Source organism: Silurus aristotelis (assembly GCF_946808225.1).
Source record: "Silurus aristotelis genome assembly, chromosome: 1".
Taxonomy (NCBI): Eukaryota; Metazoa; Chordata; class Actinopteri; order Siluriformes; family Siluridae; genus Silurus; species Silurus aristotelis.
In genome coordinates, this window is record NC_139574.1 from 39,099,504 (window position 1) to 39,113,789 (window position 14,286).

At 39.3% G+C, this 14,286-nt stretch overlaps 1 protein-coding gene across 2 annotated transcripts in view; it reads right to left on the reverse strand.

Annotated features, from left to right (window-relative positions):
• The window catches only part of LOC310723944 (uncharacterized protein), a 66,748-nt gene that overhangs the window by 46,163 nt on the left and 6,299 nt on the right, over nt 1–14,286 (reverse strand). Inside the window, exon 1 of one of the 2 annotated variants that reach the window (XR_014532869.1) lies at nt 4,882–4,977. Coding sequence is in view for 1 of the 2 variants with exons in the window: in XM_083537525.1 (XP_083393651.1) it covers nt 4,882–4,956 (75 nt within the window). In the remaining variant the exon portion in view is untranslated. Of the gene's footprint in view, nt 1–4,881; nt 4,983–14,286 lie in introns of those variants that run through there. The other variant, XM_083537525.1, reaches the window with a different exon arrangement.

Here is a 14,286-nt window from a genome sequence, read left to right on the forward strand (position 1 = left end):
ATTGTTCATTTTTTTCCCTTGTTTTCTTTGTTTTATTGTAAACAAAGTCCAGTTAGCACGAGCTATAAACAGCTGTTTGTGTTGACCTGAGAGCTGCATCACTTCCTGGTTTGTCACTATGCACGTGTTACTTCCGGCAGTAAGAGTTTGTAAATTGTAATAAAACTAAGACTCATACACGTGGAGAATAAAATCCTCCCATATATCGTTATAATCCTGCACTTATTGGCTACATTTTCCATCAATCATTTTGTTTCCATAATGCTACTGGCTGGAAAGATAAGGTTTGAAATGAAAGGCAGCGCATAAAAAAAAACATGACACCTGCAGAGAGAGTAGAGACTCCACCCAAGATTCCGCCTATTTTACTTGTTTATTTTTATTTATTTATTTTTTTGTGGTCTCAACCGTTTTTAAACACTATTTTCTACCAGCCTTATTTGTTTTTTTTTTTACCAGCAAGATGTCGTTTTTTTATGTGAAAGTTATTCGGAAATATAATAATGTAAGTAGTGCGTTTTTTTATGCATGTTGTTATTGTGTACTGCTTACACAAATTCAGCAAATACATTCATTATACGTTTTCCATTGAAAAACAGAGATCTGAAATCGCTGCTTGAGACTTAAAGCTTTAGAATGATGTATAGTTAGTCATGGTTACTCTTCTCCATTTTTATTTAATCTATTGCTAAATATCAACACCTGAGAACAATGGGCTCACGCAACAACGAGGCCTAAAAGGTTAACTATTTAATACTTGTAAAAAATCGTACAAAATCCCCGATATTTATGTCTTCAAGTGGAGGAGTTTTCCCAGTACCAGACCAGGAAGCATTATATCCTCTTATTTTTAATTCCAGGAGACAGAGAAAAAGACTGTGGAACCTGTTGTGCTTCTGTGATAACATCAGAGCTTAACAGGATTCAGTCCACGATCACAAAGCTACCTGAAACTATGTTCAAGCAATGTTTGGGTGATTTTGGATTCAGCAAAATACATTTCTGATTCAGAACATTTGCTAATAGTAGCTCTCATTAGACAAAGCTCAAAATCTGGACTGGTGCAAACAATCAGTACCTACTGAGCTGATCTGCATGCTGTCTTCCAAATGATGAGTGAAAATCCCTGTGGTTGGGACAACAATACATTGATGACGACTGCAGGTAATTATCTGTGGCTGTCAAAAGCAGCAACCTACTTCCTCCTAATGGCCTATGAGTGCATTTTCAATCAACTTGTTAGCATGTACCTCCGCTTTCAGACTCTCAGCTGAAAATCACCTACCTAAATGTAAATGTGAACAGTTCCTGACCAAAGTGTTCTACATACACAATTTACATACATTTGGGAGGAAGATACTCTGACCCAGCCATTAGTGTTGCACAAGTCAGTGCACTCTTAGTGCAGGTCTCAACCCCGGATACATGTGGAGGGTTGCGTTATGAAGGACATCCAGTGTAAAACATGTGCCAAATCAAACATGCAGATCACGAATCAGAATTTCATACCGGATCGGTCGAGGACTGGGTTACCAACGACCACCACAGGTATCGTTAGCCAACAGGGTATCGGTGGAAATTGGGCTACGGTTGGCCGAAGGAGGAGAAGGAGAGGAGGGAGACATCTACAGAGGCAGCGGCAAAAGAAGAAGTAGAGGAGAGTGGAGGTTCGGGTTGGTACTTTAAATGTTGGTACTATGACTGGTAAAGGGAGAGAGGGAGCTGATATGATGGAGAGGAGAAAGGTAGATATGTTTTGTTTTTAGGAAACCAAATGGAAAGTGAATAAGACCAGGAACATTGGAGGTGTTTAAACTGCTCTATCATGGTGTGGATGGAAAGAGAAATGGTGTAGGGGTTATTCTGAAGGAAGTGTACAGTAAGAGTGTAGTGGAGGTGAAGAGAGTTTCTGATAGGGTGATGAACGTGAAGCAGGAAGTTGAAGGGGAGATGATAAATATCATCAGTGCTTCTGCTCCACAGGTGGGCTGTGACATGGAGGAGAAGGAAAAAATCTGGAGTGAGTTAGATGAAGTGGTAGATCCTAGGAATAAGAGATTGGTGATTGTGCAGACTTTAAAGGGCATGTAGGTGAAGGGAACAGAGGTGATGAGGAGGTGATGGTAGGTATGGAATTAAGAAGAGGAATGTGGAAGGGAATGGTGGAAGATTTTTGCTAAAAAGAGGAAAATGGCAGTGGTGAACACGTATTTTAAGAAGAAGGAGGATCATAGAGTGATGTATAAGAGTGGAGGAAGGTGCACACAGGTGGACTATGTTCTGTGTAGGAGATGCAACCTGAAGGCGACTGTAAGGTGTTGCCATGGACAGCGAGTATGTAGCATGTTTTGGAGACAAAGTGAGGGAGGCGAGATTGAGATGGTTTGGACATGTGCAGAGGAGGGATATGGGGTATATTAGTAGGAGAATGCTGAGGATGGAGTCGGGAAGGAGGAAAAGAGGAAGGCCAAGGAGGAGGGTTATGGAAGTGGTGAAGAAAGACATGCAGGTAGTTGGTGTGAAAGAGGTAGTTGTAGAGGACAGGGGGTTATGGAGAAGGATGATCCGCTGTGGTGACCCCTAATGGGAGAAGCTGGAAGAAGAAGAAGAAGACAAAGAATGAGGTGTTGCCAGGGAACAGTGTAGCTAGACAGCATCGGATGGTGGTCTGTAGGATGGTTTTGGAGATGAAGAAGAGGAGTAGATTGAGGACTGAAAGAAGAATAAGATGTTGGAAACTGAAGGAGGAAGAGTGTAGTGTAAGATTCAGGAAAGAGGTCAGACAGGGGCTCGGTGGTGGTGAAGAGGTGCTGGATGATTGTGGAACTTTTGCAGAAGTGATAAGGGAGACAGTTAGAAAGGTACTTGATGTGACAGCTGGAAATAGAAAGGAAGACGTGGTGGTGGAATGAGGAAGTGCAGGAGAGCAGAAGGAGGAAGAGGTTGGAGAAACAGAATTGGGTTTGACAGAGTGATGACAAAAGTAGGCAGGAGTACAAGGAGATGCAGCAGCAGGTAAAGAGGGATGTGGTGAAGGACAAAGGAGAAGCAATATGAGGAGCTGTAGGAGAAGTTGGACACAAAAGAATTTGAAAAGGATTTGTAGTGATTGGCCAGGCAGAGAGACCAAGCTGGGAAGGATGTGCTGCAAGTTAGAGCAAGAAAGGATGGAGATGGAAATGGAAATGTGTTGACTAGTAAGGAGAGTGTGTTGAGAAGATGGAGGGAGTATTTTGAGCAGCTGATAAACGAGGAAAGTGAGAGAGAGAAGGTTGGATGGTGTGGAGATGGTGAAGCAGGAAATGGATAGGATTAGTAAGGAGGAAGTGAGAGCAGCGATTAAGAGGATGAAGATTGGAAAGTCGGTTGGACCAGATGACATACCAGTAGAAGCATGGAGATGTTTAGGTGAGATGCAGTGGAGTTTTTAACAAGATTGTTTAACAGGATTTTGGATGGTGAGAAGATGCCTGAGGAATGGAGAAGGAGTGTGCTGGTACTGATCTTTAAGAATAAGGGAGATGTGCAGACTTGCAGTAACTACAGTGGAATTAAGTTGATCAGTCACACCATGAAGTTATGGGAAAGAGTAGTGGAAGCCAGGCTGAGAGAAGAGGTGACCATCTGTGAGCAGCAGTATTGTTTCATGGGCATGGGGTACATTGGTAAGAGAATGCTGAGGATGGAAAGAGGCAGATGTAGAAAGCAGGAGGTATGGAGACAGATGATCCGCTGTGGCGACCCCTAATGGAAGAAGCCAAATGAAGAAGAAGAAGAAAATAAGTCACTCTGGGTTTTACTGTACATCATTTTTAACGCAGGCCCTTTTCTCCCTCCCCCTGCTAGACTCCGGGGGCCACTAGACTATTGTTATACATGTTTGGCTATTCATACAGACTGCATTCATATTAATGTACAGCAATTCAGACTATTGTTATTCATGAATTCATGATCAGAAGCCATTAATCTCAAGTAGCAAGGAGCTGAACAGCTCTGCTAGTGCTAACGTTAATTCACCTATTTCTCAATCACCAGCTGCACTCCATTCTCCAACATCTATCTTCCCTACATGCCAGTGTACACACACACACACACACACACACACACACACACACACACACACACACACACACACAGCGGGTAAAATAAGTATTGAACATGTCAACATTTTTCTCAGTAAATATATTTCTAAAGGTGCTAGTGAAGGTATAATGAAATCTTTATCAGATGTTGGTAACAACCCATGCAATCCACACATACAAAGGAATCAAACCATACATGTCCATAAATGAAGTTGTGTAATGTTGTGAAACAACACACACACAAGAAAAAGTATTGAACACATGAAGACAGGGAGGTGCAAAAAGGAATGAAAAGCCAAGACAGCAGTAGATATCAATCAGTAATTTGAAAGCAATCCTGCCTGTTGTCATTGTAAATTAATATCAGCTGCTTCAGTCCCAACTGATGGCCTGTATAAAGGTGTCCCATTACCAAGGTGTCACACAAGAAACATCTCATAATGGGTAAAAGCGAAGAGCTCTCTCAAGACCTTCGCATCCTTACTGTTGCAAACATATTCATGTGAATATTTGATCTGTTAACTGGTTGCATGTGTAAAAGCTGTTGGTATCAAACATTGTTTACTTTATCAACTGAGTAAAAATCTGAAGAACAGATCAAATAGGACAATTGATTAAAAATTTGGGGAGAAATTTCGTGTTTCCTTGTAAAAGGATTTTTTTAAATAAATAAAAAAAAAGTAGTTTATTGTGATACACTTAAAGTTAAGGTCTTTTTTATGATTTAATTTTAAAATACATTATGATGTATCTTTGCCCTGCAAACCACACTGAAAGTTGAGACATGAATAAATTGTACCTTTGATCCAGCAGCAGCAGCAGCAGGAGTGTGTGGAGGTTCTCCTAAAGATCTCCGTCTGGACTCTGATTTCATGATCAGAGGTGTAAAGAATCAGGACACTGGAAGAAAAATGCAGAGGTTCATGACTCCAGAACAGGGGTGTTAAACTCAAATTCACAGTGGGCCAAAATTAAACACTGGGACGAAATCGCGGGCCAAACTCAGTATTTATTGAAAGGTTTACTGCAATTGTGCATGTTTTCCGTCTCTCCAGATGTGTAATGTTGAACCTTTTCATATGGAAACAAACTTTAGATTTGCTTAAACATTGAATCTGAAACAACCAAAGTTTAATATTATAAACACATGAGAAAATAAATTTGAAATAAAACACACATCAGTGGTATTAGTTTATTACATCTCTCTCTCTCTCTCTCTCTCTCTCTCTCTCTCTCTCTCTCTCTCTCTCCTCTCTCTCTCTCTCCCCCTCTCTCTCTCTCTCTCTCTTTCTCTCTCTCCACTTTCTAATTCCATTTTAATGTAAACCTTTTACAGGGCAACAACACAACCAAAAATAATAATCATTCCCTTCAATTAAAAAAAAAAAATCTTTCATCTATTAACAGTCCATGCCTCGGAGTAGAAAAAGTGCATAAAGACAACATTTATTCAAGCTCAGTTTTACACTCTGATTTACTCTGATTGGTTGAAGCCAGATACCTGGCATCATGTCTGAGGTTTAGGCTCTGAGCTGAGAAAATACTCAGGTTTGAGTGAAGGTGTTCATCAGTGAGACTCCTGAGTGGGGTTTTGTTCATCTTCATTAAAGAGAACAGTTGCTCACAAAGATATGTGCTGCCGAACATAGAGAGCATTTGAGCAGCTTGGGCACGGAGTTGGAGCAGTGTGTCGGGGAGGAAACATGAAAACTGTGCAGCACACACAGAGTCGTACTTTGATTTGATCGTGTCTCTACACTGGAGTTCAATCAGCACCATTTGGAGGTTGGTTGGTGCGCTTTCCAAGTCAACCACAAACAGATTACTGAGCAGTTCAAACGGATTACTGAGCAGTTCAGATCTCTTATAAAGCCCCACAGTTATGGAACAGCCTTCCTATCAGTGTTCGGGACTCAGACACAGTCTCAGTGTTTAAGTCGAGGTTGAAAACATATTTATTCAGTCAAGCCTTAAATCAGTAGATATTTTCTCAGGTAAAGGCTCAGATCTGGAGGGATCATGGATATAGAGTGTTTGGTGAACTGGGATATTTGTACGCTGTCGTCCCCTCACATTCACGCGTTCACTCAGGTTTGTTGATGGTGGTGTGGTGGGTCGTCTCTTATCCCAGAGATCCTCATGTCTTTGTTGCCTTCTGGTTCTCCCTTTTAGTTATGCTGCCATAGCGACTCTTGCCGGAGTCCAAACTGCACAGTGACTTTAACTCTCATGCAACAATAGGTACACTTAATAATCCATATCCTTCTCTTCCTGTCTCTCTCTCTCTCTCTCTCTCTCTCTCTCTCTCTCTCTCTCTCTCTCTCTCTCTCGGTCGAGTTAAACATGCTCCTGAGGCTCCAGTGACCACTGTGCCTGCCCCTCTCCCCTCCGTGGATCTTCCCACTTCATCCAGGCCTGCCTCTGGATAGCGTTCTCTTTGACTGGAGGCCACTCTGTGCAGCTGGGGAAGGTTTGTCATCAACGCCTTGGGTGGTTCCATGAAATTTCGGAGTAAGAAAGGGAGCTTTAAGGATGGATTGGTTAAAATTGTTCATTGTTAAAAGCGCTATACAAATAAAAATGAATTGAATTGAATTGAATTCAAATCTGCATTTCTGGGCTTCAAAGTCAGTAAATCACCGGGTAACTTCAGCGCTGAGTTTTTCAGCGGTCTCGACTGACGCGCTAACGCACTAACAAAGCATTCTGGGATTTGTAGTATTAGCGGTGTATGCGCTATATACTGGCGGGCCAGCTATAATACACATTTGATATGATCTCGCAGACCAACTATAATTACACCGCGGGCCCAACTGCGGTTAAGCCAGCCGCATCTTGAAAATACACGGTTAAGCAGCCGCACTTTGTTTAGTGTTGCGCGTCTACTCGTGCACTTACGGTACCAGTGGTGGGAGCGGTCAAAATAAATGTGAAGACGCTTCAGAAAGGCGTTTTCGTTATAAAAAAAGACTCAGTGCATTTGTCATGTTCCACATTTAAACATTCATTAAACATTTTCCTTTATAGGTTTGCTCAATCTTTCAAATTATTCTTATTCTTATCTCAACTCATTTTACTGTGGAGTTTTGGAGAAAAGTAAAGGCAAATATCACTCCAAGCATCACTGCAATTTTTATCATGTTTCATATTCAAACACTCATAAAAAAAAACTTTCTATATAGGTTTGCTCAATCTTACAAATTATTCTTATTTACAGTGTCCCTGTCTATGACTCAGTTCATTTTCAACTCATTTTACTGTACAGTTTTTAAGAAAACTAAAGGCAAAATCACTCCAAGCATCACTGCATTTTCAATCACGTTCCATATTCAAACACTCATAAAAAAAAAAAACTTTCTATATAGGTTTGCTCAATCTTTCAAATTATTCTTATTTACAGTGTCCCTGTCTATTATTTTCCTAAATTTCAACTCATTTTACTGTGGAGTCTTGGAAAAAAAAAAGTAAAGGCAAAATCACTCCAAGCATCACTGCATTATCAATCATATTTCATATTCAAACGATCATAAAACATTTTTCTTTACAGGTTTGCTCAATCTTTCAAATGTTTCTCATTCAGATTTACCCTGTCAATTAGTGTATTGATTTTCAAGATTTTCTACTGTACTCTTTTTTCAAATGCAGAAAATAAGTGTATATATTTTTTTTAATTTGCCTTTTTTCCCCCCAGATTACAACTTGGGCATTTTAAAGATTAAGCAAACTCAATCAAGAATCTGCCAGACTGCACAACAGTATCTACTTTGACTTCAGCACCTGTGGACATTTATTGACTCTCTTCTGCGCACTGATTCACACACCTAAAATTATCCTATTATATTAGGCTTTTGTTTTATTGTTTGGAAATTACATATTTCTATTTTTATTAAATGTCTGTTTATCATAATCAATGTCACAAATTGTTGGTTGTATTGCATTCAATTATTCAATAAATCAATCAATCAATCCTGTGCTTGGACTAAGCTGCAATAGAGTCTGTGGCAGAATGTCACCAATGAGTTCTGCAGAAGCATGAGGACTGTAATAGATTACAAGCTTTCTGGACAAAATATAGAAATAAATCGAAAAAAAATTAACAAAAAAACGTAACAAGGGTTTTTTTTACCCTGTCCAAAAATATGTTTCTACTACTCACACCGAAACAATAATAATATTATATGTTATTAGTATTATTATTATAATAATAACAACATTATTATAATAATATTATTATAGTAACATTATTATATTACTATTTATGAAATAATATGTATTTTTTAACAAACAAGATAAGTTATGTGTTCTGAATTTCGGTATTTAACAGGCTGCAAGCCATTAATAAGTTTAACCAGGTCAATATTTTCTTCTAGATGTCATCAAATATAACTTTCCAGACTTCTTTTTGTCCTCTTTTCTTTAATTTTACTAGCTTTTTTACCATTTGTTTGAAATGTACATATTATATTTACCTCTTAATCTCATGAACCATTAAATGCTTTCCCCATTGTTCAATAAAATAAATAATGTCCAATATCACTTTTATCTGTACTTTTCTGAGCAGTAATACAATTTATTTATTTACTTATCTTTACAAAAATGTGCATTACTATTTTTATAATATAATTATTTTTATAATGAGCAACTGGAAGCTTCTGTCACCAACACAAATTCATTGTAATTGCAATCGTGCTTGGCAATAAAGCTTTTTCTTATTTAGATTTTATATATATATATATATATATATATATATATATATATATATATATATATATATATATATATATATATATATATATATATATATACAGTATAAATAATTCTGCTGTGTTTTGTCTATAAGTGGACTGCAGTCGTTTCTTTTCTGTACTTTTCTAGCCTGTTTTTGTTTAGGTATTGTGTTTAAGTTACTTTTACTTCGTATGTATTTTATGGAACCATCGAGTCAACCACAGTTGACAAAAGTTCGCTTTCATTGGGCAGTTAGTCACTATTCTAATACAGTGATAGGCTTTCACATGCTGTAAATCTTTTTTGTGACGATGTGGAGCCATTAGAGCATCGATTAGCATGTCTTTGCATGGAAAGGTTGACAACATTCAGGATAAAGGATGAGTAATCTTAGGCACAGGTATGTGTTGATTTTTACCAAGGTAATTTGCTATTTAATTAAGAAAAATACGCTATTACAACCTATATATATATATATATTTGTTAAAAAATGCGATTTATCTAACTATTTGCGTGGTTGCTGGTAATATATATATATAATCACCTTTATGTAGAGCCCTGTGCGGGACTGTTACCAGTGCTTTTGAGGGGGGGCTGAGGATATCCGGGACCCCCATAACGTATCAGGGACCCCCCATGGCAAGTTAAAAATAGACTTAGAGGAGTACCAAAGATTATTTTAGTAAAAAAGTAAGTGGAATACACAACAACTGGGCACTCCCATAAGACTTGACTCTTATTCGAGCAGTGACCCACTCCCGCCCGCTCCCGCAAGCATTTTGCCACAGCTTATGAACACTGTGTAAAAACCATAGTCAACTTTCATTGTTTGACCTTTTTTTGAAGTGTCAGGGAAAATGCAAATTAAGAAGCTACAGGGACTTGAATAATTAAAAATAAATACAAAGCAAAGCAAAACAAATGTAACTGCTTAAAATGTCGACATAGTTTTGCCAAAAATAAATTTTAGATGTATAAATGCATACCTGCATGCAAAAAGGACTGAGCTTTAACATTTTTGATTCAGTTTATTCATTTGGCTTGAACGCTGATTAGGGTCATTTAGTGGCCCAGTTATAAAATAGCTGTTACGTCCCAGTAGATGTCTGTTTGTGTGTTTTTTTTTTTTTCTCTCTCTCTATTGGTTCTCCTTCCTGTCGTAATAGCTGATTGTTTGGTTTTAAAACGTAAGAAAACGCAATCCCAACCTAAAAGTGTTGGATTTGCAAAATCCCTTAACTCAGCCGTTGCTGTGCCTTGTGAAGAAAGGATCGATGACAGTTACATTCCGTTTATTCTTAAAGGGCTGGTTTCTTTGACTGGTAATAGTGAGGATCAGAAAGAAATAAAAATGCTTAGAGACACAGGTGCGATGCAGTCATTTATTGTGGCGGAGAAATACAATTTTTCTGAGGATACCTCCTGTGGTTCGAGTGTCATCGTAAAGGGTATTGAGATGGGTTGCGTAAACGTGCCATTGCACCGAGTACACCTGCAGTGCGACTTATGTACGAGTTTGTACGAGTTGCTGTTCGTCCTTCTCTTCCAGTAACCGGTGTTGACTTTATATTTGGGAATGACTTGGCAGGTGGAAAAATAATGCCCGTTATAGAGGTTGTTGATAAACCTGATGTTTTTTGTCAGTCAGAGGATTTGACTAACACTGATGTTTTTCCTGCATGTGCGGTTACTCGCGCTCAGTCTCGAAAAATGGGTGATGTAGTTGATTTATCTGATTCGTTTATTCTTCCACTTTTTTCTGACGGGAACCCTGAAAAAGCTGTTGTATCTGAAGAACAAAAAGAGAATATGAAGAGTTCTAAAGTAGCTGTGACTGATGTAGAATTGTCAAAGCTGTCTTTGTCTCGAGAAGAAATTATTGCAGCGCAGAATAAGGACAAATCACTTGTTCTTAATTTTAATTCTGTTTCTTCTGAAGTGATTAAAGACCAGAAAGTTGGCTATTTTATGGACAATGGCATGTTGATGAGAAAATGGTCCTCTAAACCGGATAGCGGTGTATCAAATTGTTGTTCCTTCTCCTTATCGCCATCATGTTTTATTTCTAGCGCATGATCATCCACTTGCGGGACATCTTGGAGTTACAAAGACGTACAATCGAGTTTTAAAACATTTCTTTTGGCGAGGTTTAAAAAAGGATGTGGCAAGTTATTGCCGTGTTTGTCATGATTGTCAATTGGCCGGGAAGCCGAATCAAGTTATTCCATCTGTTCCACTGGTCCCCATACCAGCCATCGGTGAACCGTTCGAACATGTGGTGGTAGACTGTGTTGGGCCGTTGCCAAAAACAAAATCGGGTAACCAGTATTTGTTAACTATAATGTGTATAGCTACTAGATTTGCGGAGGCGATACCATTAAGAAAGATAACCAGTCCTTTTATTATTAAGGCCTTAGTGAAGTTCTTTACTACGTTCGGCCTACCAAAAATTCTAAGCTGTTCAAACAAGTATTGCAGTCTTTGGGGATTACTCATCGTGTTTCAAGTTCGTACCATCCAGAATCCCAAGGTTGTTTAGAACGTTTTCATAAGACATTAAAATCAATGCTACGAAAATATTGTTTGAAGACAGCTAGAGACTGGGATGAGGGAGTTCCTCTGGTTTTATTCGCTGTAAGAGAAACCGTACAAGAATCTCTTGGGTTTAGCCCAGCCGAACTGGTTTTTGGTCACCAGGTAAGAGGGCCGCTCAAAATTCTTAAAGAACAAATGTCAGTTGATTCCGGTCCGAAAACGAATGTTCTGGATTATGTAAGTAATTTTCGTGATCGTTTGCATGCTGCTTGCTAAGGAATCTCTAATCATTGCGCAGAAGGGCATGAAGCTCAGGTATGACCGTAAAGCAGTTGCGTGTTCTTTTACGCCTGGGGATCAGGTACTAGTATTTTTTTTTTAACAGTTCCCGGATTTTCTTTGTCTGTTCGTTTTTATGGTACTTATGTAGTGAAAAGGAAAATAAGCGAAACCGACTATATGATCCGCACACCTGATAGAAAACGCCAAACACGTGTTTGCCACATAAACATGTTAAAAGCTTACTATGCTAGGGAGAATGCAGGAGAAAAAGCTTCGGAACAGACTAAAGGACCAGCCGTCTCTTCTATTGCTGTAACCGTGGAGCAGATTTCATCCCCAGATGTGTCCGGTGCTAACGAGGATGGCGTAGGACTGCGTAATGCTGCTCAGCAATGTGCAAGGTTAACAAATTCTGAGATGTTAAGAGATTTAAATTCTCTTCTTCATCATATGTCTATTGACCAGAAAGCAGACATTGTTAAATTACTTTCTGACTTTAACTGTCTGTTTAGTGATGTTCCTAAACTTACGAATGTTTTGCATCATGACATTAAGGTAAACAGTGCCCATCCGATTAAACAACACGCGTATCGCGTTAATTCAGTAAAGAGATCCATAATGCGTCAGGAGGAAAATTATTTACTAGAGACTGGTCTAGCCAAGCACAGTTATAGCCCGTGGAGTTCACCTTATTTACTCGTTCCTAAGCCAGATGGTACTTTTAGGTTTTGTACGGATTTCCGTAAAGTGAATGCAGTAACGGTGTCAGACAGTTATCCATTACCCCGTATGGAGGACTGTGTCGATAATATAGGATCTGCCTCTTTTGTGAGTAAGCTTGATATGTTAAAGGGCTATTGGCAAGTCCCTTTAACTCCCCAAGCATCGGAAGTTTCTGCATTTGTAACCCCTGATAATTTTCTTCAGTATACTGCCATGGCTTTAGGTCTCCGAAACGCGCCCGTGACTTTTCAACGTCTCGTGAACATAGTACTGGCAGGTGTACCTAATTGTAATGCATACCTTGACGATCTTGTTATTTACTCTGCAGATTGGACATCACACATGAGTTCATTGAGAACAGTGTTCGAGCGTCTTGCAAACGCTAATCTAACGCTTAACTTGGCTAAATGTGAATTTGGCCAAGCTACGGTTACTTATCTTGGCAAAGAGGTAGGTCAGGGACAGGTGCGACCTGTAGAAGCCAAAGTCATGGCCATTTCGGAATTTCCTGTGCCTACAACTCGTAGGGAATTGAGATGATTTTTGGGGATAGCTGGCTATTAACAAAACTTTTGTAAGAGCTTCTCGATTATTGTCAGCCCTCTCACTGCATTGCTTAGCCCGTCTAAATCTTTTGATTGGTCCGTTGAGTGTCAGTATGCGATGGATTGTGTAAAGACTCTTTTATGTAATACCCCTGTTCTTCTGGCTCCAGATCTTTCTCAAGGTTTTAAACTGGAAATTGATGCGAGCGCTGCTGGAGCTGGCGCTGTTCTCCTACAAGAGGATATAAATGGTATAGATCACCCTGTTAGTTACTTTTCACGAAAGTTTAATGAACACCAGTTAAATTATTCCACGTTTGAGAAGGAAACTCTTGCATTGTTGCTTGCTATACAACATTTTGAGGTATATATCGGATCCAGTAGTTTACCCATCATCGTATTTATCGACCATAACCCTCTTGTTTTTCTATCTCGGATGTATAATCAGAATCAGCGTTTAATGCGGTGGTCTCTAATAGTCCAGAATTATAATTTGGAAATTAGACACAAAAAGGGATCTAAGAATGTTTTCGCAGATGCTCTATCGAGGGTTTAGAGATGTCACCAAACTAGTTGGTTCTTAAAGGGTGGAAGTGTTACGTCCCAGTAGATGTCCGTTTGTGTGTGTGTGTGTGTGTGTGTGTGTGTGTGTGTGGGGGGGGGTTCTCTCTCTATTGGTTCTCCTTCCTGTCATTCTCTTAAGGTTCCTCCCCGTTTGGACTGCTATTGGCTGGGGAAGTAATCATTGTTTGTCACGTGACTGCTCTTGTGGCCAATCCGGTTTGTTGCTGGGGTTTAAAAAGAGGACTGCAGGAATGTTCAGGAGAGCACCTTTTGATTTGCACCTTGTTGAAGCGTTCTGTTATCTTGCCTGTTTCATAAGTACTTATATTCTGATAACAACCTTTGTGCTGAGTGTTGGGCAGGTAGTATGTCACGTGACTTACATCTTGCAACACGTAGACGCTGTTATGTATAGAGACACTAGCTAGGAGTGTGCGCTGCTTATGTATTTTTGGGTAGTTTAGCGGAGGTAAGCTAGGGTGTGTAGGGCCGCCGGAAACTTGCTTTATTTAGAGTTGGGTTAGGGGTTTATACTGAGTTAGTTGGGTTTGTTTTATTGTGTTCTTTTCTTTAGCGCCACTCCCCGCCCCTCTCTCCTGTGGGATTATTTATGTTTTTGTTATTGATTATTTATGTAAATATTGTATATAGTTTGTCACTTCCTTCCGCATGGTTGAATAAACCTTTTGTATTATATTTGGCTTGCGTGTCCTTTTCCCCTGCCTATCCACAGAATGACCACAGTATGAATGTTACAGCTTCAAACCCTAGACTAACAACAAGAAGTCGTAACATTAATGTATAAAGCATTTGAAACATAACCAATT